Source organism: Eublepharis macularius, chromosome 14 (genome assembly GCF_028583425.1).
Source record: "Eublepharis macularius isolate TG4126 chromosome 14, MPM_Emac_v1.0, whole genome shotgun sequence".
NCBI classification, from domain to species: domain Eukaryota; kingdom Metazoa; phylum Chordata; class Lepidosauria; order Squamata; family Eublepharidae; genus Eublepharis; species Eublepharis macularius.
Genome location: NC_072803.1, coordinates 44,407,169 through 44,431,659, shown reverse-complemented (window position 1 = coordinate 44,431,659; position 24,491 = coordinate 44,407,169). Strand labels below are relative to the sequence as shown.

The following is a 24,491-nucleotide window of genomic DNA, read 5'->3' as shown; positions in this document are numbered from 1 at the left end:
GTAGCACTATAAACAGCCAGAAACGTAATACACATTTAACTGGCATAGATCCCTGGCAATTGCAGAATGGATAAGGCCCGGACAACAGTGAGTATCCTTATGCTCCTTTGCAAGAACTCTTATTCCCTAGGAACAGGCCGTGACTAAAAGATCAGTGAAAGACTATACGGACCTATAGTCAGTAATCCTTTTCTGACCTACTTTTTCAACACTTCTAGTCGGAAAATAGATTTGAAAGTGTATGGACACCATCTGATGAAATCACAGACAGCACGTCAGGAGACGAGTCGGCTATCCTGCCAGGAGGCACCCTCTGTAAACAGCCGAGTTTTACACAGCCTCTTCTTTCTGTTCTTCATGCACGCCTGCCTCTCTCCCCCATGACTACTAGCATAGCCTTCCTCGTTCATTGTCTGCCCATCTCCATAGCAATACCCTCCTGAAAGTCTTCCTGCTATATGCTAAATATGCAGACAATTCTTAAAAACCAAACAGGCCCAACTTCCAGAAAATACCAGTATTTTTATACTTTCTCTACAAAGCTTAATTTAATGTGATCCAATGAAAGGCAGGCTGCTGGCTCTTTTGAAGATGTAGGCGATATTCTCATTGCTCCAGGAAACTCAGCATGGCATGGGGGGTGGAGAGAGTCTAGTCCATTAGTGGTCAAAACACACACAAGGAAGGGCAAACACTTGTGCACTCAGAAATGTAATACACTTAGCTGTAAACTGCTGCTAGGGTTGCCAACCTTTTAACCAGCCCCTCTGTCAATACTTTTAAAAGCAACTCACCATATAGACTTTATTAGGTAGTAAGATTTATTTCCAAATCATTAAAAGCTTTATTTGCAGTCTCCTGCTTCTAAAACTGTTGTTAAAGGACAAACCAAGACTTTTTTTCCTGGTCAATTGGCAACCCTAGTTATGGGCCATTTGCCTGTCTACAGTGGCTTCATCTGGACAAGGAATGACCTCACTTTGCAGTCCACTTTAACAAATTAACAATTAACTGGTGAAGTCATAGTTCATTCCTTGGGCAGCCGTTGTGCGCAAAAAAGTTCATTTCAATAAACGAAGCTCAACAGTTGAATTTCTTTCTGTCATATTGCTGCTTAAGAACACAGAAGCCGTACCAGGGAAGTAACAACTTTAGAACCCATGTAGCTTATATACTTAAAATAACCACTATCCCTAACTTACAGGGTGAGTTTATCTTTATTGCTACCTTGAGTATATCAGTGAGTGACTTGGGGTGTGTGTTTAGGGGGCTTTTTGCCTCTTTTGTAGACACCTTAGTAGACTCTGGTACTCTTTAGATTCGAAAATTGGAAATTACAGAGAAAGGGGTTGGGCGTACTCCCACAAGGCTTCAGTCCGGCCTTCACAGTTGAGTAGCACCTTTTACCAGTATCTACTTCTGCTATATAAACACTTCAGTTTATCAACCACTGACTCCACAAAGGTATTTGCAGTAGGAAAAACATTCCTTGCTAGTGGCATTTTTAAACACACACATTTTGTGGAAATTGTCCTGGCTCAAAAAAGAAAGAAGGGTGCAGCACCAGCTCTGAGGGGAAAGGCCTCAGGATAACACTTCGAGAGAGATTATGATGATGATTTCTAAGAGACATTTCAGGCAGGAGGGTGTGCAGGCTGCAACTGTTCACGCACGAAAGCTGTGCTTGATCTCCTAAAAATCCACACGGTTGCTAGTCCCTTCCCAAGCTCGCTCTTGTCCTCCCATTATGAGAAAGAGTGAGATGCATACTTCATGCCTGATCTTCTTTAAGCCACTGCAGGAGCTGAGGCACGTAGTATGTAATGATGATATCAGCCCCTGGAATTTAAAAAAAAGTCTATTTATTGCAGACCTGAGCTGGTTATAGATACACTGTAGTGGTTACACAGCTGGACTGAGACAAGAGAGCCCACACTGTGCCATGAATTTCCCTGGCCTCTCACTGTGTAACCTACCTCACTGAGTCATTGTGAGGATAAAAGATCTGTACACGTTGCTTTGAGCTCCCTGGAAGAAGGGCAAAATAAAAGTGTAACAAACAGGGGTCACTGCAAGGGATTGAACCTGGAACTTTCTGGATTCTGAGCTTATGTTCTGTGGTGCCTCCTGAAGTCTCAACATTTATTTACCTCACTTAAATTATTCCCTCACTTAAATATCTTTTGTGCTCCTCTCAATTTCTTGATTTTTAGTTGCAAAATTCAAGTATCCCTTTAATTTCTTAGGCTATTTTTAAAAGCCCATCCCCACCACCACTGTTCAATTAAACACACGGCATTGCCTTTCATCCAATCAAACCATTGTTTCATCTAATTGTTGACACTGATTGACAGTGGCCCTCTGGGGTCTCTGGGAGAGAAGGGTCTTTGCTGACACTGGCTGCCTGGAACCCTTTAGCTGGAGACTGAACATGGAATCTTCTGCATACAACACATGTACTTTCCCACTAAGTCATGACCCTTTCTTCCTCCTAGGTCTTTATAGTGCACATTTAATTGTGAAATGGTCTGCAGGCCTGTCTTTTTATTAACCTTATGGAGCTGTTTTTGTGTAGGTGTTCAATAAAGACTTTTGCTGTGCGAAACAAATCGGCACACCAGAATGAGTGCTTCAAGATCAGTGCCATTATCTGTGATGCCAACAATCGAGGAGGCAGTGGACACTCTCGCCCAGACAAGAACATTCTGATATCAGCTTCCTCCGGGCCCCTCTGATCTTCCTTCCTCTCTCACCTGCTCGTCTGAACCCTGTCATGGCCTCCAAAACGGCAGTCTTCAAGTTAAAGGCTCCAGCTTGTGCTCCATGCCACAACATGGCAAACTCCCCTGAGACATGGTAAACTGCCAGTGGGTGGGTGGGATGCTGGAAAGCAAGCACACACACAGTTTAACCAAGATCTTGCAAAGACCAGAATGCCTTAGCCCACCAGGGATTATGGGGAAGTGGTGCAGGCAAAGTCGGTCAGTGACATCCCACATTATTATGGAGGAGAAGCAGGGGACTTACTTTATCCTTGACTTCCCGCACAAGGTCCAGATAGGGCATCCCTGGCTTTACCATAAGCATATCTGCTCCTTCTCGTACATCCCGGTCCTGGGGGTAGGGTGGAAAACAGACAACAAACAGAGGAAAGATGTTAAATAAAGCACAGCAAGGATGACTGCTGCTCAGGACAATAGATAGACATTAACAGGAAGAGAGCTCAAAGCAGAATGATGCTTCCTTGTTCCTGCAGGTCTTCTTTCATGTATACGTGCACACATGACCCAACTTGGCTCAGCAAACCTGCCCCTCTGCTGATTATTTGCTAGGGATAGAAACTCTGAAAGGGCAAATTTGGCAAGACACTTGGTTTCTCACGCCCACTCTCTTCCTTTGGGTAATGATTGTCCACAAATAGAATGCTGGATGATGTGCCTTGTACCCCGTAATATTTTTTTATGAACAGGTAACAGCAAAAGGACATGAGAAGCTGTCTTACACCTGAGAAACTGCAGCCTCCTTGGAAATTCTCCAGGCTATAGTGAAAACTCTTATCATAAGACAAACCTTCTTTCAAGTAATTATTTCTATTCATCAATGTAAGATGTGGGAATGGCCTTTTAACTGGTCACCTATGGTTAATACAGATCACCTCTTGGTAAGCAGGTAGAGAAAAAAATCTGTATGCTAAAAGAGTGTATCTTTCTCATGGGAGTGGAGGGCAGGGGCTTTCAGACTAACTGTATAATGTGGTCTTTTAGAGGAGGACAAATTGCTAGGTTTTGGCAATTGAGATAAAAAGGCAAATGATGGTTTGTGCTAAATACTAACTTTAACCACAGAAAAGGAGGAAGACAGAAAGGGGCGGCAGGGGTGGAGGGGAGAACATGAGAGCAGATCACACCAGCAAGGTATGGTTTGGTGTTATTTCTGAACAGCGTGCCTTCCCCAAGACTAATTTTTTAAATTGGAAATAGCAGGGATTACGTTTGGGACCTTGCAACATGCAGCAGATGCACTCTATGATTAAGGGGCTCCCATTTTACAGTTAGTGAAGACCTGATTCTTGTTTTACACCTCAGTGCTGGGTCATCATTAGAGTAGTGCATTCTCAAACAGGGACAGAAATAAAATAAAAATAGCCCAATCTCTAACGGTGACCCCTGAACATGAAGTTTAGCTTTAATCCCCAACCCAAACAAAGTAAATCCACTAAGAGGAACTCCGAGTTGTGTTGCAAGAAGGCTGGGGTGGAATATTTTCAACCCCTCCCCTGGCCAAGATCCCCTCAGAATAATGAATCAAAATCTTCCCACCTGACTGCTTTTATCTGGCACCCAGACCAGCAGCAGCTAAAGTTTCAAGAGAAGAGAACAGGGATGGAGGCTGAGGCCTCTCTTTCAGGGCCAAATGAAATACCCTGGCAATATGGACCCCCATTAGGTCTCTGGACGAGGCAACTCACCACTGCTCGCACAGCCAGTCCTCGGGCCCCCGGAGGGAGCTGGTAACATCGTCTATCTCCAAAGGCAGGTTTGGATAAGGCTGCATCTCTACAGAGGCAGGGGGAAAAGAGGATCAGGGAGGATTAGAACAAGGTATTTCCCCACACTGTCCCACAGAGAGAGGCCTTTTAGAAAAACAGCTTAACTTTGACCTTCCTTTTAAAAGGGGGTGGGAATAGGACAGAGGGATCTATTTCGTATTGCACTGGCAATTATCCCAAGACGGCTGACGCTAAAAAACAAACAAATTCTTTCAAATACAGCCTGCTCACTTGAGGTGGTTTAACTTCTTCAGCTCAAAATTGTTATTATTTTTTTTTTTTACAGTCTGCAGCTTTGAACGTGCATTCATCTTTCCTTATTTTTTAATATCGGTAGAATTAGATTTCCATGTCATTTGTAATTCGATTTATGTATTTGCTGATGCAATTCAAATTTATTTCTTAATGAACAGTTTTCATCTTTCGCTGTGAACTGCTTTGAACATTTTATTGGTTTTTTTAAAAACACACACACAAAGCAAGGCCTTACACTGTTCAACTAAAATCTTCATTGCAACTTCTAACGGGTATTCTTCACCAGCATCAACCTCTGCAAACGTTTGACTATCATCATTATTTATTTACACCATGTTAATGTTCATATCACTTTGTAGAGTAAAAAACAAGCTCCCTGTCCTGTGAAGCTTTCTAAAATTTGAAATGGGGCGTGGGGGAAATAGGCCTAAAATGGAAATACGCATTTGAATCTGTCACTCAGCTTAGAGAACCTCACAGTATTCCCCCAGCTTGCTAAGCCAAATGGAAACCCTCCTCTTCAGAAGTCAGAAATGGACTCTAAAGCCCAACACAGTCTCACCTAAAAGGGCCATAGAAGCAGGAAGCAAACTTGGCACTGTAGCTCATCACCGAAACCTGCAGACACAACAGAAAGATGAGGCTGTGCCAAAGGCTCAGTTTGCCTGCCACCAGGCCCTCACAGCAGGCTTTTGAAAACCACAACCAGCACGTCTTGAGTTTCATAATGCTCTGGGACTCTCATCAGTGTCTCCCTCAAACAGCCACAACACTGAGGAAAGAGAAAATTGACTCAGTGCAACAGAGGCTTTGGATAAGGTTAGGCCTAACTGTAGAGTATAACTTGCAGACAAGAAACAGTATCTTGGGTCAGGATAGCATGAGAGAAAAATCACACTCTGCGGTTGTGGCAAGTCAAAAGCACTCATGCTCATGTGTAAAGAAATGTTGTGCGGCTCGGGCACGGCCCAGAAATAAAATCTGGACTCAGGTAAACAGCTGAGGGCACTCGCATTGCAGCTTCCAATCTCCTTCTGTGACCTTTTCTCCCACCTTGTTGCCCAAGTCGTTGGAGATCAGGGCCTCCTTTATTGCGTGGATGCGCCCGTCCATCATATCTGAGGGGGCCACAATGTGGCATCCTGGAAGAATAAGAAACATGAAGGAGACGAGAGGCCCCAGGTAACCCTGCAACTGGACAATTAACACCTTGACGGCAGTCAGTATACTATAAATGCTGTGTTGAATTGTGAGAGTGGGAAGCCAACTTGCATGACTCATGGCTTGTTTATTTTTATCAATATAAACCTCCTTACAGAGGTTTATAAAATGATGTGTAGTGGGAGAGAAAGTGGATGGAGAGAAACTTCTTTCCCTCCCCAAAGACTAGCACACAATGAAGTTGATGGGCAACGAAGTCAGGACAGATACTAAGAAGTACATCTTCAGGAAATACGTAATGAACTTGTGCAACATACTATCACAGGATCCAGGATTAGATCATTCTATTGCTATTAGCCATAATGGCTAAATGGAGCCTCCCAGGGCCGGCTCCAGCGTCGCCAGCACCTGAGGCAGCTTAATGGCTGCCTCTGCGTGCGTGTGCACAAGCGCCAGACTGCGTGATGACATCACTGCGTGTGACATCATCACGCAGGGCTGGTGCGCGCATGGGGGGCCTTCCAGCCCTCCTATTCAGTTGCTCTGCGGGCCAGGTGTGCCTGGGCCGCAGAGCAACTGAACAGGAGGCTGCCCGCTCAGCTGCCCCACGCTGCCACCGCCAGCACGCACTCCTGGCTGGTGGCGGTGGCGGCAGCAGCTCCATGGTGCGTGCCCCTGCCCCCGGGCCAGCGCCCCTCCGGCGCCTTAGCACCCTGAGACGGCTGCCAGGCCGGCCTCAATGGGTGGGCTGGCCCTGGATCCTCCATGTTCAGAGGCAGTATAAACTCTGGATTCCAGTTGTTTGGGTGCCAACTACAGGGCAAGGCTTGTGGGTCTTCTGGGGCATCTGGTTAGCCACTGTTGACAACAGGATGTTGTGCCAATGTTCGTTTGGCCTGATCCAATGGTTTTTAAAAATGATGTTTATTGATAGATGGGAGTCTCCTGTATTGTGCAGGGGGCTGGACTAGATTACCCTTGGGGATCCCTTCAAGCTCTATGTAAGACGTCATTTCTATATATAATAAATTGAAATGGAATGGATTCAGCACTCACCTGCCTTAGCATAGGCCAGTGCCACCTCTGCCAGTCTCTGGCAACTGGCCTCATTCTGGAGGGTGCCATCTTCCCGAAGGATGCCTGAAAGACAAAGTTAAAACATGGGGGCCCACTGTCAATGTCCAATCTCAGAAGCAATGGAAAGAAGCCCTATTTCTCCACCTGCTCTCACTTTCCCAGTGCTTCAGTTAGGCTTGTTTGAACCAAGCTCATGGACTAGTCAAACCTTATACTGTATAAGTAATAGCTCAGGCTGTTATCACACTTTCACCTTACATTAAAAACAAAAACTCAGTTTCTAGCCCATCAGACTGAAATGAATGTGGAAAAAAGAAACTTGGGAGACGAAGAGGTGGTAAAGCCTGAACAGTATTCCAACAGCCAGAAAACAGAGGACAAGAGCTCTCTGCATAGATCTTTAGTTGTATGCAATAAGGAATATTTGCCTTGCCACCCACCTTGTTGTCCCATTAAAAAAAATGTATACTGATTGCAGAATTTTCTTGGTGCAGAACCACTACATTTATTATTATTTGTATCTTTACTTTGCTTCTCCACAACCACCTAAATTTGTTCTCAAAGAAATTTACAGCAATTAAAAACAAATGCAAATTATCGATCATACTTTTAATGAAATCTGACTCCAGACACAATGGCAAAGGATGTGAAGCCTCTTCTCCCTCTGGCCTCAACTAGCCTCACAGACATGCAATCCAAACAGTACCTTGTGTCTACAAACAGACGGCAGACACCACCTCCAGTGTCCCATAGCACTTACCACAATGTCCATGAGAAGTGTATGGGCACAAGCAGACATCACAGGCTATCAGCAGCTCTGGGAATTTCGACCGGATTGTCTTGATAGCTTGGATTGCCGGTGTGTCCTTGGCATCGGCTGTGGAGCCGTGTTCATCCTGGGGGGAAGGGGGGGGCAAAATACAACTAACTGGGCATGCCATGTAGCCTAGCTAGCCGAACTGGGCAACAGCCAAATGGAAAGCCAGTTTGGTGTAGTGGTTAAAAGCGCGGGACTCTAATCTGAAGAACTGGGTTTGATTCCCCGTTCCTCCACTTGAAGCCAGCTGGGTGACCTTGGGTCAGCCACATCTCTTCCAGAGCGCTCTCAGCCCCACCCACCTCACAGGGTGACTGTCTTGAAGATAATAATAGCATACTTTGTAAACCGCTCTAAGTGGGCGTTAAGTTGTCCTGAAGGGTGGTATATAAATCAAATGTTGTTGTTGTTATTATAGAACACAGGCTTTGCACACAGAAGGTCCCAGATTCATATTGCAACTGCCATCACCGCTGCCGCCCCTGTTCGCACCTTGGTCGCTTTAGTTGGGACACCAAATATCAGAATGCACTTCAGTCCATCGGCCACCAGGGGGTGCAGCATCTCCTCCAGCTTGTTGACTCCATACCTGGGAAGAGGGTCAGATAAGCATGCGACACATTAGGATCTTCCTCATGCAGAGATATAGTAAAGGAACAAAGTTAGATCTGGAGGATTCCTGCTTCCTGAGCAGTTAAACTAAGGCACAAGGAGCAAGTTACAGATAAAAGATGGAAAAGCAGCAATTTGCCTCAGTTTATGACCTTAGGAAGGCCACTCACAGCCTCAATTCAACCTTCGTCTTCAGAAGTACCTTCATGGTCTCGTCTGCCAAAGAGTTAGTTACCTTGCAGATGATTCTGACAGGATGTTCTCAAGACAGATGGTCAGTTCAGGCAACATTCAGGTCAGATGTACTGGGTCTCAATGCCACACCACACACTTATGTCTTAGGATATACTCACTCACTCACTCACTCACCCTCCTGTAACTGCTTGTTGCAGGGGAAAAGCCATAGCACCAGCCTCTATTTTCTTCCTAAGGAGGCCCTGAGAAGCTTCCAACCAATCCCAGATTTCCCCGCTGCACAGTCAGAAAACCACTGCCCCGCCTCTCAGGATTGTCGGGGGATTAAACTTAGTAAACAATATTCCGTAAAGCACCATTCATATTGATGAACGCACCAATGAATTGTTTATTACAGTCATGAACCACCAGAATAAAACACAAAGTAGTCCAAGTATTTACACCATGCATATTGACGGATTAATAATAAGTCCAAACATCTGCTGGGCTGTGGACAACAGAGATGATGATAATACGTAGATCTTGTCTTCCTTTAGTCCAAGCCCAGGCCAAATCCTTGTTGCTGAGAAACAGCACTGCCAAAGCTTCCAGGCCAACATTTACAGCCCAAGGTCTAACTTCAAGAAGCTTTGAGCTGCCTACACAGTCAGTGCAAGTTAGGGAAGAGTTCATTTTATCTGTCACTGAATGGGTGGGCATCCTTGGGATATACTTTATCTCTTAAATACAATTTGCAGCCAGCAACAAAAGAGCCTTTATCTTAGAGACGCAGAGTCAAACTCTGGGCCCTCTTTGGCTCTGCCCTTGAAGAATTCTTTTATCTTTCAAGCTCCAGAGACTATACCCCATGCAAGTCCAGGGCAAAGGCAAGCAAGAACATTTTCACATGCCTTTCTTCCCTGTCACTGGAAGAAACCTGACTACATCCTAACTTCAGAAATAAATTCTGAACCAGATCTATACCCTATCCAAATGAAAGACAGGCCCACTAATCAATACTCTCTCCAATGGGTCGTGCCCATTCCCTCTCATCCAGCATGTGTTCTGAATGACTCTGGTTAGACTTGATTCAGATACAGGCATCCAGTTAAGAAGCCCTGAGCATCTAATTAGCTTTCCTATAGCAAATCATTTAACTCCTGGCCAGAGATACATCACAAATAATGTTTTTGGCTCATTACTAGGTATAGTAGTACACAAGTAATACAATTACGGAGTCTGTTTCCTTTTAAAGCCTTTATTACAGCGTACCTACTTAGTATTCTTAGTAACAACTCGATCAACAGAAAATCATATCCATTATACCAAATACAACGACCATTAAGGAGGGCAATTACATGAATCCAAAAAGTATCTTACCCAAAAATAAGAACGTCACAGGCAAGGAGCTCTTGCTATCAGTTTAACTTGTCATATTTATAGGATTTCAGAACCTTTTCTTAACTGTAGCTGTTTTCAGAGACTCAAATTTGTGGCTAACTATGATTTCATACACCAAACAAGATTATCCATATTTGAAACATATTCTTCAAACATATAACAGCTAGTTCCTTCTTGCTACTTTTTGTGTTAACACAGTCTATGTAGAATTAGTGATCACAGGTTTCTCACACATCTGAATATCTTTTGGCCCTCCACTAGTACATCTATAATATTGCCAGCTTCTATAAAGTTAGACATTCCTGCCAGACCTGGGCCTTGGTACATTATATGCATTAGTAGGAGTTTGATGGCTCTTCTAATCTATACATGTAACTCTATTGTTTTATGCCCCTCTCCAAGGTTGTTTTATTCTAGGCCTCTTTGTGGCTTTTCCAGTTGTGGGGCTGGGTTAGCCTGTTTCTGTTTGCATAGGTGTCTTGAACAACTTCCTTGGTCATATTCAGCAATTGTTCCCCTATAGTTCTAGAACCTGCCCCAGCAATACTCCCCAATCCCACCCCTTGCCCACTTCATCTTGATTGACATGTTACACGGGGGGTGGGGGGGGGGCTTAGGTATTGCTTTTTTTTTTTTTTTGGCTGTATCTCACATTCCTTCCATTAATGTGTGAAATGAGAACATCAGATGGGAGGGACAGATTATGTGAGAAGTTTCTGTGTCAATGTTACTTTAACAAACTAAGGATAGAGATGGCATTGGGGGTGGGGATTTTCAACATGGCTCACCCCTCTGATGTGCTTTCCTCCTTTCATACTGCTATGGCCATAAAGTGAGAAAATTATTAGCTAAATACAAGATGGCTAAAAGATGTTTGTTCTATGGCTTTTGATTTCTGGTGGCTACTAGATATACCTACTTGGAGACCAAAACCAGGTGGCGCTTTCAGAGCTCAAACCTGGGGTGGGGACAGGAGCACTATACCCAAGCCTGTGGCTCTAGGGGGGGGGTCTAAACTGCAATTCTTATCACCAATTAGAATACTTCAAACATTAAATGTTTTTTCTTTCACAGCTTGCTCATGAGATTGTATTCTGAGATAGGAGCAGGGCCCATGTTTCAAGTTTGTATCAGGCTCAGAGAAATGATAACTTTGCTGTTTTGTGGGCCTGGATGCCTTTCAACTGTCCCTGTTCAACTTGTACATTTGTAAACAAACAGGCATGACAAAAAAAGTCCTCAGACCTCATGACCCTCTCCAAGCCTTCTCTCTCTAAAACTTCCTGCAAGCAGGAAGCCCCAAAACAAGTGGAGTCACATGGGATACATCTATCAGGAAGCCACACACCCACAAAAAGAGGCCTTGAGTTACTTACCGGGCCTGGCCAGGCAGACTGGGAATGGGTTCCACGGCATCAGGGTTGTCCCTGAAAGAGTTAAATAGAAGAAAAAGATGAATGATTTAGAAGAGCTTGGCACGGACTGTACTCTTGGCTCAGGCTGAAAGCAAGTCAGGGAAGCGGAAAAGGCCAGCAGCCTTCAGTGCAGCCAGAGAAAGTACTTTTTCAGTTATCTGATACAACACAGCAGTGGCCAACCCACCCAGATCTTGCAGCGCAGGAAATGGCTGCACCAGCAGGATGGGACAGGCTCTCTAGTCACAATGCTTCTGTCTCAAGGAAATGGAACCAAGAGGTTTCCCTTTGGTCTGATTGATTCCTGCTGACCCCTCCAGTGACTGCAGCCAGGAGTCACAACAATGCTACTCACAATTCAGTGGGGTCTGATGCTTTGCCCTCCTGAAATGGGGATGCTGCATATTTCAGTTCCTCTAATTGCAAGGAAGCCATATGGTTTGGTAAGGAGAAAACTCCAGATCAGAGTTCTAATCGAACTGTTGTTGTGTGGTAGCTAATCAGAAAGTCCCCTATTAGAATTCATCTCTACCATGAGTTCACCTGATGGCCACAGGCACTCTCTCTGGCCCCCTAATCTCCCCTATCGACCATATGGGGAGGATAATACTGGTCTCCTTCAAAGGATTGCTGTAAGGTTAACGTCTGCAAAGTGTTAAGTTTGTTAACAATATACATCGTCCTCCTCCCGTGAAATCACTTGTACATCTGACTCACGTAACAAAGATGGGGTAGATGAGATTGGTGGCATCAAAAGCGGTGGCTGACGTCTGCCATGAGCGAAGCACGGGGTGGAAATAGCCACTGTGCAAGACAGATTCTAGCTGCATCATAAGAGCTTACTAGTAGAGTTCAGGTGAAGAAATTCTGAAATGTAGAAACAGCTACTGAGTACAGGGGCTTTAAATGTGGAACATGTTCCTTTACACTCATTTTCTACTATGTGCATAGTTCAAAGGGTACTGTCCAGTCTTTCCCGGACCAAACTGTTGCCCTGAGAACACACACCTAGTGTATTCATCACAGCTGCACACTGTCTGGGCAGGCTGGTACGGGCATGCAGTCAGCTTTCAGGTGGAGTTGGATCCAGGCATGATGGAGGGGTGCCTGGCTACTTCCCACCCGCCTTTCTTTAGAACTGATGAATTTGGGGGAACTTGCACTTAACAGATCTGCTACAGGCAGGACTTAATTTTAGGCAAGGCCTAATCCTAGAACCCAGGCTCAACCGAAACCACAAAGTACTGAGAAAGTTTTTTAGTGTGTGTGTGTGTGTGTGCAGAGTGCCTTAAACTCCTTGTCTACTCTGTACACAGCAAGAATCAGGCACGAAGGCTTCCTAGCACCACTCGTTTTGGAATTTTAAACTCTGCTCCTTCCCTCTTTCAAGTCTCCACCACAAACTGATAGCTGTTTATCACCACAGATATATTTTGGGCCATTCACTCATTATTAGCCTAGCCTACTCTACAGGGGGGGTTGCTGAAAGAATAAAATGGAGAAGCAGAGAACAATGTAGGTAAGCTGTTTTGGGCCTCATTGGGGAGAACCTGTAGGCATAAATACGTAAATAATAAAGGCTTTTAGGCTGTAACAGTAAAGCCAATTTATCAGTTTTGAAGCACAAGAACAGTCCGGGACCAGAAAATAAGACTCTTGACATTTAATTTTAGACATTAATAATCAGCACGTGACTCAGAACCATTCCCCTGTTCCTCCAAGTCCTCCACAGCAGCTTCCGCTTGCACCAAATGGGTCAAACAGCCTACTTTGCACTCACAGAGAACCACCATTGCAAGCAGCAGAAAAACAGACACTTGTAAGAGGGTAGCCTGTAGCAACACACGAGGCAGCACATTTTAGAGCGACACATTATGAAGAGTGATGAGAGAGAGAAAGTCAGGGGAGTGTTTTAATAATAACATTCAATTTATACACCCCCCTTCAGGACAACTTAACACCCACTCAGAGCGGTTTACAAAGTGTATTATTATTATCCTCATGACAATCACCCTGTGAGGTGGGTGGGGCTGAGAGAGCTCCGAAGAGCTGTGACTGACCCAAGGTCACCCAGCTGGCTTCAAGGAGAGGAGTGAGGAATCAAACCCAGGTCTCCAGATTAGAGTCCTGCCATTCTTAACCACTACACCAAACTGGCAGTTCAGTTGATCTCAGGGCTCTCAAGGTCAGGCTGAGAAGGTGGTATTTGCAACAAAGAGAGCTGTAGGTTCGGCAAAAAACTTGTATAAACATCTGAGCCCTGCCAGATCAGAACTAAAGTCCACTTAGTCTGGCATGTTGGTCTCACAGCAGCTTGCCAGATGTTATGGTGAAGCATACAAACAGGGCACAAAGGCAACAGCACCAGGGTTTTTTTGGTATCCTATGCAAATGGCATTTGCTGCCTCAAGCATTTAGCTGTTGCAGCTCCAAGCCCACTGAAAATTTTGTCCACCATGAATTTGTCTCATTCCTTTAAACAGCAAATTCTGTGTGGATGGATTTATTTCTTTTGGTCAGTTCCAAATCTACTGCTAAGTAATTTCACTGGGTAATCCCTGGCCTACTTTCCAAGGCTGCTGGTAAGGGCTACAACAATATATGTGGAACACTAGGCACTATTGTCAGTAAGTTTTCAAGAATTATTACCATCCAGCATTGAACAGTTCTATAGCTTCAGAAAAACAGATGACAAGTAAGCAATTCACACGTAAATTTAAAAGTGCATTTACAATTCACATTTTGACACATTTTGAAAGAGAAAGGAGAGTACAAGGCTTCAGTGGAGCAGAGGTCCATCAGTGGCTATTAGCCACAAGGTATAGATGGAACTCTCTGTCTAGGGCAGTGATGCTCTGTATTCTTGGTGTTTGGGGGGGGCAATCAGTGTGTGTTTGGGGGTTCGAGTGTCCCTTCCCCACTGGCAGACCTCCTGACGACACCTGGTTTTTTGGCTACTGTGTGACACAAGAGTGTTGGACTAGATGGGCCATTGGCCTGATCCAACATGGTTTCTCTTATGTTCTAAGGCTCACCTGTGCAACTACATTTTATCACAGATCAAATGCCACTTTCGTGTCTCCACCCTGTCACCCCGGGGCTACATCGTGTACTTAACTACAACTGGTTTGTGCAATGGCTTATACTTCCAATTACAAGAAGACACAGAATGCTGAGTAACTAACCGGGCAAGCCTGCAAACACTTTCCTGAGAGTAAGTCCCAATGAATAGCCCCAAGCAGGAGTCCATGTAGTCCTGGCCCCCAAACCAAGAGGAATCGAGCTCTCCCTTTGCTAACCGGTATCTACAAAGAAGATAACTGACCGAGGGCTAGTAGGGTCCTCAGTTATTACCCAGCATATGAACACAAGCCTTAAGCCGCAACCGTGCACCTGGACTTCAACGAGGCTTGCTTCCCAAGTCAATGTGCACAGGGTCCGGCTGCACGTTGCTTTATAACAATTTGATATTGTGGAATTCCCAAAACAGGCGCCATCCGGTGGGAAAGGGAGCTCGAGAAGCGCAAAGCCGCCGGTCCTCAGCCCTTAGGAGGAGGTCCCGTGAACAGTCACCGCCCACCCCGTCAACTTTACTCTCAATAAGCCAATCGTTAATCCCTAGTTAGCTGGGATCACCGCAAGCATTGCAAAACATTTCCCACGCAGTGAAATCCTACAGGAATTATGAAATATAAGGGAAAGTTGAAGCGCCTTGGCCCTCGCCCCCAAAGGACTGACCAGACAGCTGCAAAACAGAAGGGGCGAAGGTTTACCAACCTCCAGGTGCGGCCTGGAGATCCCCTGGAATTACACCTGATCTCCAGCCGACAGAGAGCAGATCCCCTGGAGCAAATGGTTGCTTTGGAGAATGGACTCGACGGCATCATACCCCAAATCCACCAGATTCCACCGCCCAAACCTCCACGAATTTCCCAATCAGAGCTGGAGGGGGCTTAGGACAAAGATCACTCCTCCGGGGGCGGAACAAGAGCCATACGTAGTTCACACGAACACATAAAGCCACCTTATACTGAATCGGACCACAGGTCTATCAAAGTCAGTATAGTCTATGCAGGCTCTACCAGGTCTCAGAGTTTTCAAATCGTCCACTGCCCGGTCCTTTTAACTGGAGATGCCCGGGGACGAAACAAGCCCCGCCAGCCTCCCCCCTGGGGCAACCCGGAGTTGATCCTCCGTCTTCCTGGGAGCCTCAACGCAGCCTCACAGGATTGGTGCCTTTAAGACGACCTACTTACCCGCCGGCTCACCTACTGCTTGTCCTTCTGCACAGACGCCTGTCCGCGCGTGGAAGGAATGCCAGCTCCCTTCCCAGCAACCCCCGCCGCTTATCTGCATGGCCGCGCCCCGCCCCGCCCCGCTTAAAGAGCCAGGCGGGCCGCGCACAAGCTCTGCTTATCTTAGTGCACGGCGCCCAGCGCGGGCGCTGCCTGCTGAGTCTCGCGTGAAAATTGCAGTGGCTTGTGAGACGGTGGGGGCTCAGCTCCAACTGCAAAAAAGCGCCCTCCGATCTAGCAGACCTCCTCCTTAATTCCCTGGGGAGTCAGGGTTCTCGCCATTAATTCAACGATGGGGAAAATGCCACATTTATCTCATGTCTGAGCTCTCTGCTGAATCAGACCAGTGGCCCAAGAACAGTACAATCCTAAGAAGAGTGATTCCAGTCTAAGCCCGTTCATTTCGACGAGCTTAGACTGGAGTCATTCTTTCAGTCCTTATTGGGGAGCAAATCAAAATATGGGAAACTATTGCGAAATCTTTCTTGGCAAAAAAAAAATGTCAAGGCAGGGTAGTCTTTCTTCCTAGGCGGAACAATGGTGTGAATGATAAGAAACAAACCCTGTGTTTTCTACAAGACATGTGCCTCTTTAAGTAAAGTTGTTCTGGATGTTCAGCACATAGGCTAGGGTGTGGAAATCTTGCCCTTCTTAAACTGGGACTTGTAAGTCATGTGAGCTGGCAGCCTTGTTGAAAGCAAAGCAGATCTGAGCTCAAAGAACTCTTGGGAATCTCCCAGTGTGCACTATATTGAGTTGCATGACAAGGGATGTATTATGTAATACATAATACATAATTTAAAGAACAATATTTCCTGACTTTTTAGATGCACTTCTGAGGCCTTCTCCCGATTGTCTGGTAAGTACCACTGGCCCAGCATGCTAACTCCAGCTCCCTGGAATTAAGAAATCTGTGTTCTTGGCATCATGTTCTAGTCAAGTTGATACAAAGCTTCCATACTGCAGCAACTCATTGGTCCATCTAGCTTAATATTGTCTCGTTTGGCTGATGGCAGGTCTCTGGCAGAGAAAGTCTTTTCCTGTCTTCTATTAAATTCTTTTAGTAGGAGATGCCAGGGATTGAACTGGGATTTTCTATGGGCAAAGCTGGCACTCTGTTTCAAGCCTCCATAGGAAGCAGCAACTTTGGAAGGCAGACTCTATAGTGTCACGTCCCCACTGAGCTCTGTCCTTTCCCCTAAATTCTGCCTTCCCTAGGCAACATGCCCAAATCTCCAGGAATTTTCCAAGCTGGAGTTTAATTTTATTTACATTATGCTGTAGCATAATGGTTGTGGTAGGTCTGTGAATCAGCACTCTGCTGGCTTGAATCCCACTACTGCCGTGAGCTCAGTAGGTGGCCTTGGGTAAGCCACTCCTCTCAGCCCCAGCTCCCCAGCTATATTGTGGAGATAACACTTTGTTCATGACTCTGAGTGTGGCACTAATCTCTCTAGAAGAGGAGTATATAAGTAATTATATTTATTATTATGGATCTGGTTTTCATACTGGGAATCAAGGCAGCTTACACAGAGTAGGTCAACACAATCAACAGGCTGGGATGTCCAATAAACAATACTATAAGGACCCGAGTTGTAGAAATCTGGAACCAACCAGAAATCTAAAATAGAGGCAAATCCAAGTATTAACACGACTCATTAAATAGGGCAAACCTTACATAGTAGGAACCTAATTAAAGCAACAGCTAACACAAACTATATGCAGTGGTATAGTCCACAGTCACTAACCCTTTATCCTAAACGTCTTTCTGAATCATTTTGTTACAGTACAACCCTATTCCCTGTATACAAGCCCTCTTGAGTTTGCAACCCTACTTGCAAGTAAACTTTGCAAATCTTTTTGCTTTTTTGGAACACAAGGAGGTTTAATTGACAGCAGGCCAAGCTTGAGCCTTAAGCCCTATATCCAGTGCCAGGTTCAGCTGCAGCATAAGCAGTGCCCCTAAACCAGCCTCACTCTTTCTCTGTAATTAAGAACATTAGACACAATATGTACATTTGAGTCTCTCTCGTAACGTTTGTTTTCAAAGATCGAAGAGATGCTGAAATTCATTCAGCACATTAGGACATGCAACTTATACATCATGCACTTTGAAGTCAAGAGTTTCGCCTACCCAGAGTGCGGTCTTACAAGAAGACCAGCACACGTATGAGTTGCTTCTGCTAGCTCTTCCTACGCACCCTCACTTTGCTGATCTTATCTCACCATCCACCCCCAGCTGAGGCTAATGCTGCTTTGGTTGCAGAACCACCAAGCCCAGCCTTCTCCTTCTGGAGTTTTGCTCAGATCAGCAAAGGGTTTCATTTCTATCAGATCGGGAATCATTCCACTCTTGGCTATTTCAATCTGCTGGCACCTTGAAGCAGCTCACCTGTTTTTCTCATAGCACAATCTGGTCTGAGTGGTGCAGATTTATCCGTGGGGAGGGTGGTGGATGTTCCAAGTCTTCTGGGCAAAGCTTAGAATCAGTAGTGAGGTTTCTTTTTGGCCAAGTCTTTGTAATAAGATCCTTCAGCTAATGCTTTTGAGTGGGGCCGGCACTTTTCAACAAGCAACCTTCCCTAATGTATTAAATTGGGAGGAACAGCAGCCCTGTAAGAAGGTAGTACCAACTTATTAGACTGGATTTTACTGGTTTTCCTTAACTCTTCAGTTCCCATTCTTTCAAAACGTAGATAGCAAGCTCCTCAGAAAAGAGACCTAGATTTTAGTTTTTGTTCATCTGTAAATTGCCCTGAGAAAGGCCATGGGATGCTACAGGGCAGCTTCCATAAGTATAAAGTCAATGAACAATCTATTAGGATGAGAAAATCCTCTTGTATAGTTACTGTGTTTTCCTTCTCCCTTGCCTAGGTCTGACTTCAGTAGAATCTATCATACACTAAGTGAATGGTTGAGATGTCATGCTAGCTAAGTAGATCAGGAGTCTAGTGTCTCTTTAGAGACTAACAGTATTCCAGTATAAATTTTGTGAGTCATAGACTCCTGTTTTTTGCTTTGTCGCTACAGACTAACATGGCCACTTATCTGGAATTACCATCATGGAATGTGCTAGATAAGGTTTACTGTATTTTTCGAGGGAAAAGCAAGCAAACCATTCTAATTTGGCATGCTATATTTTGAAATTTCAAGGCCAAAATTCCAAAAAACAAACAAACCCAAAATGACCACCAATCAGAATATGCCATAAATGGAAGGTGTAACACTTGTTATCTCCCCTGCCAAAGTAATGCTTAACCCTGTGGCTGCATATGCAGCACCCACTCATTCCAGTGCTGTATAAATTTAGCTTCATGGGCTCAGAGCCTCTAATTTAGATTCTAAACTGTTTTATAAATTCTTAGAAGAGGAATCCGTGTTAGGTTTTAAGTTTGTTAGTTTAGGTCTTTTGCTCAAGTTGTCCTCTCTACTAATTCCCATAGTGTTTGATTCTCTGACTGGCAAGTATTTTTTAAGACTTTCATTTACATAAAGGATAATAATAATATTCAATTTATATACCGCCCTTCAGGACAACTTAATGCCCACTCAGAGCGGTTTACAAAGTATGCCATTATTATCTCTACAACAAAACCCCTTGTGAGGTGGGTGGGCTGAGAGAGCTCCAGACAGCTGTGACTAGCCCAAGTCCACCCAGCTGGCTTCAAGTGGAGGAGTGGGGAATCAAACCCAGCACTCCAGATTAGAGTCCTGTGCTCTTAACCACTACACCAAACTGGCTCTAGCACTTTCTTTTCTCTCTTACCCATTTCCTTAAAAGATTAGTGCAAGATCAGTTGCTTTTTACTGAAAAACACAGCCCCGGGAGACAGCTCTGTCTTTAGCTGTCTCATCCCACCAGGTTATGTCACTTCTCCCAATTTAACAAAATTACCTTTACTTAACAGAAAATCTATGTACAAAAAAATTTCACCCCTTTAGTGCTAAACAAATATACTACGATTCAGTTGTCTGGCAACTGGACACCAAGTTAGATATTTCATTTTTGCAATGGTCACTACTAATTTTTGCTCAGTAAGCTAATACAAAATTATATTTATGAATGTGCCCTTGAAATAATTTCAGCGAAAGAGTCCATCAAATACACTGAGCATAGGGCTTTTTCATTATGTGAGTGGGTATTAAAAACATTGGACTATACACAAAAGTCATGTCACCACCACCCTCTTTCCTGGATTTACTACAGTGATTCCGCTGACAGCGTATGTGGATATACCACCCTTTCTTCTCTATAGGGGGAGGTGAAGCCCACCCCTTCAATTCCTCAGAAAGGCAGAGGGCTGTGCTCTGGCATGAAAGTGCTCTTTGCCTCCTTGATTGTGATGGACTAGGACAGGGGACACCCCAAGGAGCAGGCATGGGAAGGCATTTTGCGCTGCAGCAGGAAAGTCATGCTTGCTGGTGGGAAATCTTTCCAGCTGCAAAAAAAGGTTTGAATGGATTCAAGCCTCTGCCTGGGTTATAGTCATGTGCAATTTTTGATCAGCAATTGCTTTGTTATGAGTATTTTAACCTTTGAACTTCAAAATATAGCCTGAAACACAAGACCTGGTTTCAGCAAACCAAAAGCCTTTGTGATAAGTGGCTTGCCCATGCCTCATGCACCTACATTTTCTAAAAACTGTCTTAGTCTATCACAGTCAAGGTGGCAAACAACAGTAGCACCCTGGTGTACATCCTTTCAGAGTGGATGGACTTCAACCCCCGCCCCCTCCACACACATACCAAAGGAAAGGGTGGCATATCCATGTAGGCCAGCTCTGGAGCGACAGATGAGTATTCCATTTCCAGTGGAGAGGAGAGATTACTCAGACTCATCATTCCTTCACTGGAACTACTGTGATGAAAGGTGCAGGGAAGTCCCTGCTTTCCATTAGCTACTTTAGTGAAAAAAGGCTATTTCCCCGTAGACAACCTGACCCAAGCCTCTCCTAACCCTGCAGTTTATAGACTTGAGAGAAATGTCATCTTAGTTTTGTCTTTTAATTGCTTTAGTAGAAAAGCTTCAGTTTAACAAACCACACTTTAGAGAGTTCATGGTAGAAACAGTAGCTCCAAAACTGAGTCATGAAGAGGCATCAGGAGAACCAGAACTGTGGGGAAAGATGGCCACCATGGGGACACAGAAAACATGAAGGTTAAGAGGAGAGGACCCAAACAGCATCCTCAGACAAAAAAAAGAAGGCACTGCTGGAGGGAAGAGATAGCAGAGTGAGACAGCCAAGGTGGGCTGCTCTCTGAGAAAAAGCCCCGCCTATTCCACAGCCTGAGCATTCGACACCCCGCATTTGAACCCAATCAGCCAGAGATGCACCAAAGCTGACATCATTAGCAAAACTGACTTATTTAATGTCTGTTTCCCTCAGTTTTGCGGGATTCCTCTGTGCTTCATCCCACTCCCTATATCAACACCCAGTCTATTACATTAATAAGCTGTCCAGATCATGGAGGGAGGCAGCCTTTTCTTCATCATCACTGGCACTTTGTTCCAAATAGGTTTTGCCTCAAGCAGCTGAAGTCTAAGACTTTTGTTGGTGTTACCCCAATATGGCAACAGGCCTTACAGACCACCAGGGCACCTTACTGCAAAATGTGAGGCAGCATCGCTTCCTTCCACGTGAAAGGATGCCTGGCCTCAGCAGCCTCTCACTGAGCTGCTCAGTTATCCACTTCCTCTTCATCATTTTGTTCCTCTTCTTCCATTCTTTCATCCTCATCTTCATTCTCATCCTCACGGTTCTTATCTGTATCCTCAGAATCTTCCTTCTTATCTTTGTCTTTCTTTTTCAGCTCCACAGCTCCTTTTTTGCCTTTCTGATCACGCCTGTAAGCTAGAAGAGAAAATGCACTGAAGTTAGATCTGACTCATGTTAAGAAGAATCCATTTGCAGAAAAGAAGAGTAGAAAGACACTGGGACAAGTTTCGTGCTACCTTCCAAAGACTCCTTCAGAGGGCCAACAAATCGCTGGAACTCCATTTCCTCCATGGCTGAGAGGACATCTGTAGCATTCAGAGTTTTCCTCTTTCCCTTCATTGCAAAGTTATTGGCACTAAATAAGGAAGCACAAATACAAATTATTAGTCACTGATAGGCACAGAATATTTTTCAGAAACTTCTTCATAAGAATTGTGCACTGTTCTTATAAACATGATCTAAATTGCTGTCAAATATTGTAAGAGATCATGGGGCTGGGCTGTTTTTAATAGAGGAGCTTTGTTAATATTTTGCAGATTAAACTAACAAGACCAAGTTTAAATAATTTTATCACACATAATTAGTTGGCTAAGGTCAGTAATGTCTACTCTGACTGGTAGCAGCTCTTCAGGGCCTCATATGGAGGTGCTTCTTATCACTTACTGCCTGATCCTTTAACCAAGGAATTCCAGGGACAGCATGCATAGCAGATGCTCTAATGCTCATTAGCAAAACAAAATTTGTGAGACAGCTTAAAGAGTAGCATAGTTCCACTTGAGGTAAATTAGTTATATATACATACTTCTGCACTGTGACAAATATAGCACTCACCACGATGTGGCATACAACACAAACACACTGGCAGCACGGGAGATAGCACTCCGGGCTTCTTTGGAAATGTTCACTCCATCTGGAAGCTGGAGGGAAAAAAGAGATGCTAATTTGTCAGGGAAATACAATCTAGAGCCAAGAGATACTAAGGGATGATTTGATTGTTTGGGTTTCCTATGCAGTGATCCAGTGTTTCAGCTGCCTACCCAATTTGCAAACAACCATTACTTCATGCAGTTCTTCTAAAACCAAGTACACTCAATTGATCACTGTGGGAAACTGGTTGTTGAACTAGATGGATAACTAGTCTGACCCAGCAGGATTCTTAGATTTCTAATACCCTTTACTCACCGCTTCCTTGATGATGCGGGTTATAACAGCATTGGGCAAATTCAGGTCTTCAGGCCGTTCAGCCATTGTAGGCACCTGAAGCCAAGAGTAAGAGAGGGTTGAGGAAGGATGAAAAGATAAAGGACTATGCCTCTAGTCTATTAGCTGAAGTGTGCGATGCACTGCTTAGACACCTGGGTTCAAAGCCCCACTCAACCAGAAAGCTAAGCTGGAAACAGTCACTTTCTCATGCTAATCTACTTCACAAGCGTGTTGTGAAAATAAAATGGGGGAGGGGAGAGCCATGTGCACAACTCTAGGTTCAATGGAGGAAGGACATGATAAAATGTAAAAAACAACTCCTATATCAGTATATGAAATCCAAATCAACTACTGTCCTCTCCTAGGGGAATCTCCCACTACCACTGGAGTATGATTTTCACCTTACTGAGAGGCTCAGAGAGGGGAATCACTAGCATATACCTTAAATAAGGACAAGGGCATGGTGTAGCATAGTGACTAAGTGACTGGGCTGGGAATCAGTAGTTTGCTGGTTTGAATCCCACTACTGCCATGAACTCAGCAGGTGGCCTTGAGTAAGCCATTTCACTCAGCCTCAGCTAGTTCGTGGGGATAATAGCACTAATTTTGCTCACTGCTCGGAGTGGGGCACTAATATGTCTACAAGCATAGAATATAAGTGCAGTTATTATCCTCTCCGACAAATGACCCCAGGCACTGGAAAAGCCCTGCCTAGGAACCTATGCAGATAATACTGTCCTAGCTGGACCACTGAGTTGACTTATAAGGCAAGTTAATATTTCACATGCTGACACACCCCTGGGTATTACATGCAGAGCAGGGAGGAAGGTCATACTCATGGTAACTCCAAATCAATGCCATGCCACAAAGCTCACTGGGTTTCCTTTCTTGACAAAATAGTAAAGAGTCTAGTAGCACCTTTAAGACTAACCAAATTTACTGCAGAATAAGCTTTTGAAAACCACAGTTCTCTTTGTCAGATGCCTTTCTTGACAAAGGCAGCTTTGACTCTGGAAAGCTTATATCTTGGAAATCTAGTTGGTCTTTAAGATGCTATTGGACTCAAATCTTCTCTTGGGTTTCTTTAGGCCACTCTCATCCTCACTCAGCCTAACCCACTTTACAGAATTGTCGTGAGAATAAAGTGAAGGAAAGGAAATCTATGTATGTCACGCTGAGCCACTGGGTAGGATAAAGATGGGATATAGGCTAAAAATGGGATGCAGAGATGGACGGGAGGAGGACCAATAACACTTGCCTGGGCTGTAGGAAAGGGGTATGTGAATCCACTCTAATCTCACCATGATCTGCTCCCTCACTATAATGAGCTCGTTGTCCCTACTGAGTAAGAGTCTCTGAACATGTACAAAGTGCAACATAAAGAAACCAGTCAGCCCCATCACCCTGCAGCTGCTGGAAGAATAGGCAGCAGAGCCCCTCCTTTCCCATACCCAAGGAGCGCCCGCTTCCCCAGCTTACCGTCCGCCGCCGCTCGAAAGGCGCGCGAAAGAAGGAGACTCGTTGCTTCCAACCACACTTCACTACGCCCCGCCCCTTCCCCTGTCCCAGCGTGCTCCGCGCCAAAATCTACAAGCTCACGATTTTCACCAGCACCACCTTAAGCAAAGCCAATTACCATAGAGAGAGAGAGAAACCTAGAATGCTACACCCATAGCTTTCCTAAGAAGTACTTCCGGTATAAAACAAACTCGCCTTTTCTTATAGATCGTGAGGGACTTTTCCTTACCATAGAGAAGTCAAGGATAGAACGGTCTTCCGTTTTCCGGAAGCTGAGGCTTTTGCGTCACTTTAGCT

General features: G+C 44.7%; 2 protein-coding genes across 3 annotated transcripts; both read right to left on the bottom strand.

Annotated features, from left to right (window-relative positions):
• Positions 1-800: 800 nt before the first annotated feature.
• On the bottom strand, positions 801-15,802 carry ALAD (aminolevulinate dehydratase). Of its 2 annotated transcripts, XM_054998435.1 has the most exons (12): positions 15,718-15,802; positions 12,179-12,328; positions 11,423-11,473; positions 8,352-8,448; positions 7,803-7,938; positions 7,022-7,105; positions 5,858-5,946; positions 5,367-5,422; positions 4,469-4,556; positions 3,028-3,114; positions 2,754-2,883; positions 801-1,839 (listed from the first exon to the last, which is right to left on the bottom strand). In XM_054998435.1, the coding sequence occupies exons 2-12, from the start codon at positions 12,292-12,294 to the stop codon at positions 1,772-1,774; spliced, it is 1,002 nt and encodes a 333-aa protein (XP_054854410.1). In that variant the 5' UTR covers positions 12,295-12,328; positions 15,718-15,802; the 3' UTR covers positions 801-1,771. The 2 variants fall into 2 exon arrangements, with proteins under 2 accessions (XP_054854410.1, XP_054854411.1); XM_054998436.1 differs by lacking the exon at positions 12,179-12,328 and having other exon boundaries at positions 15,718-15,774.
• A 4,944-nt stretch (positions 15,803-20,746) lies between these two features.
• On the bottom strand, positions 20,747-24,255 carry POLE3 (DNA polymerase epsilon 3, accessory subunit). The gene is made up of 5 exons (XM_054998118.1): positions 24,156-24,255; positions 22,656-22,730; positions 22,305-22,390; positions 21,710-21,828; positions 20,747-21,608 (listed from the first exon to the last, which is right to left on the bottom strand). The coding sequence occupies exons 2-5, from the start codon at positions 22,719-22,721 to the stop codon at positions 21,436-21,438; spliced, it is 444 nt and encodes a 147-aa protein (XP_054854093.1). The 5' UTR covers positions 22,722-22,730; positions 24,156-24,255; the 3' UTR covers positions 20,747-21,435.
• Positions 24,256-24,491: the final 236 nt, after the last annotated feature.

Bases quoted from the DNA above. Each gene is read 5' to 3' on its own strand.
- POLE3 (XM_054998118.1), bottom strand. From the start codon at position 22,721: ATGGCTGAACGGCCTGAAGACCTGAATTTGCCCAATGCTGTTATAACC. The intron at 22,391-22,655 runs GTGAGTAAAGGG...TTTTCCCTCCAG, and splicing joins CCCGCATCATCAAGGAAGCG to CTTCCAGATGGAGTGAACAT. The intron at 21,829-22,304 runs GTGAGTGCTATA...TTCCTTATTTAG, and splicing joins GTGTTGTATGCCACATCGTG to TGCCAATAACTTTGCAATGA.
- ALAD (XM_054998435.1), bottom strand. From the start codon at position 12,294: ATGATGCAGCTAGAATCTGTCTTGCACAGTGGCTATTTCCACCCCGTG. The intron at 3,115-4,468 runs GTGAGTTGCCTC...CCCTACCCCCAG, and splicing joins GACTGGCTGTGCGAGCAGTG to GACCGGGATGTACGAGAAGG. The intron at 2,884-3,027 runs GTAAGTCCCCTG...CTTGCTTTCCAG, and splicing joins TGCGGGAAGTCAAGGATAAA to CATCCCACCCACCCACTGGC.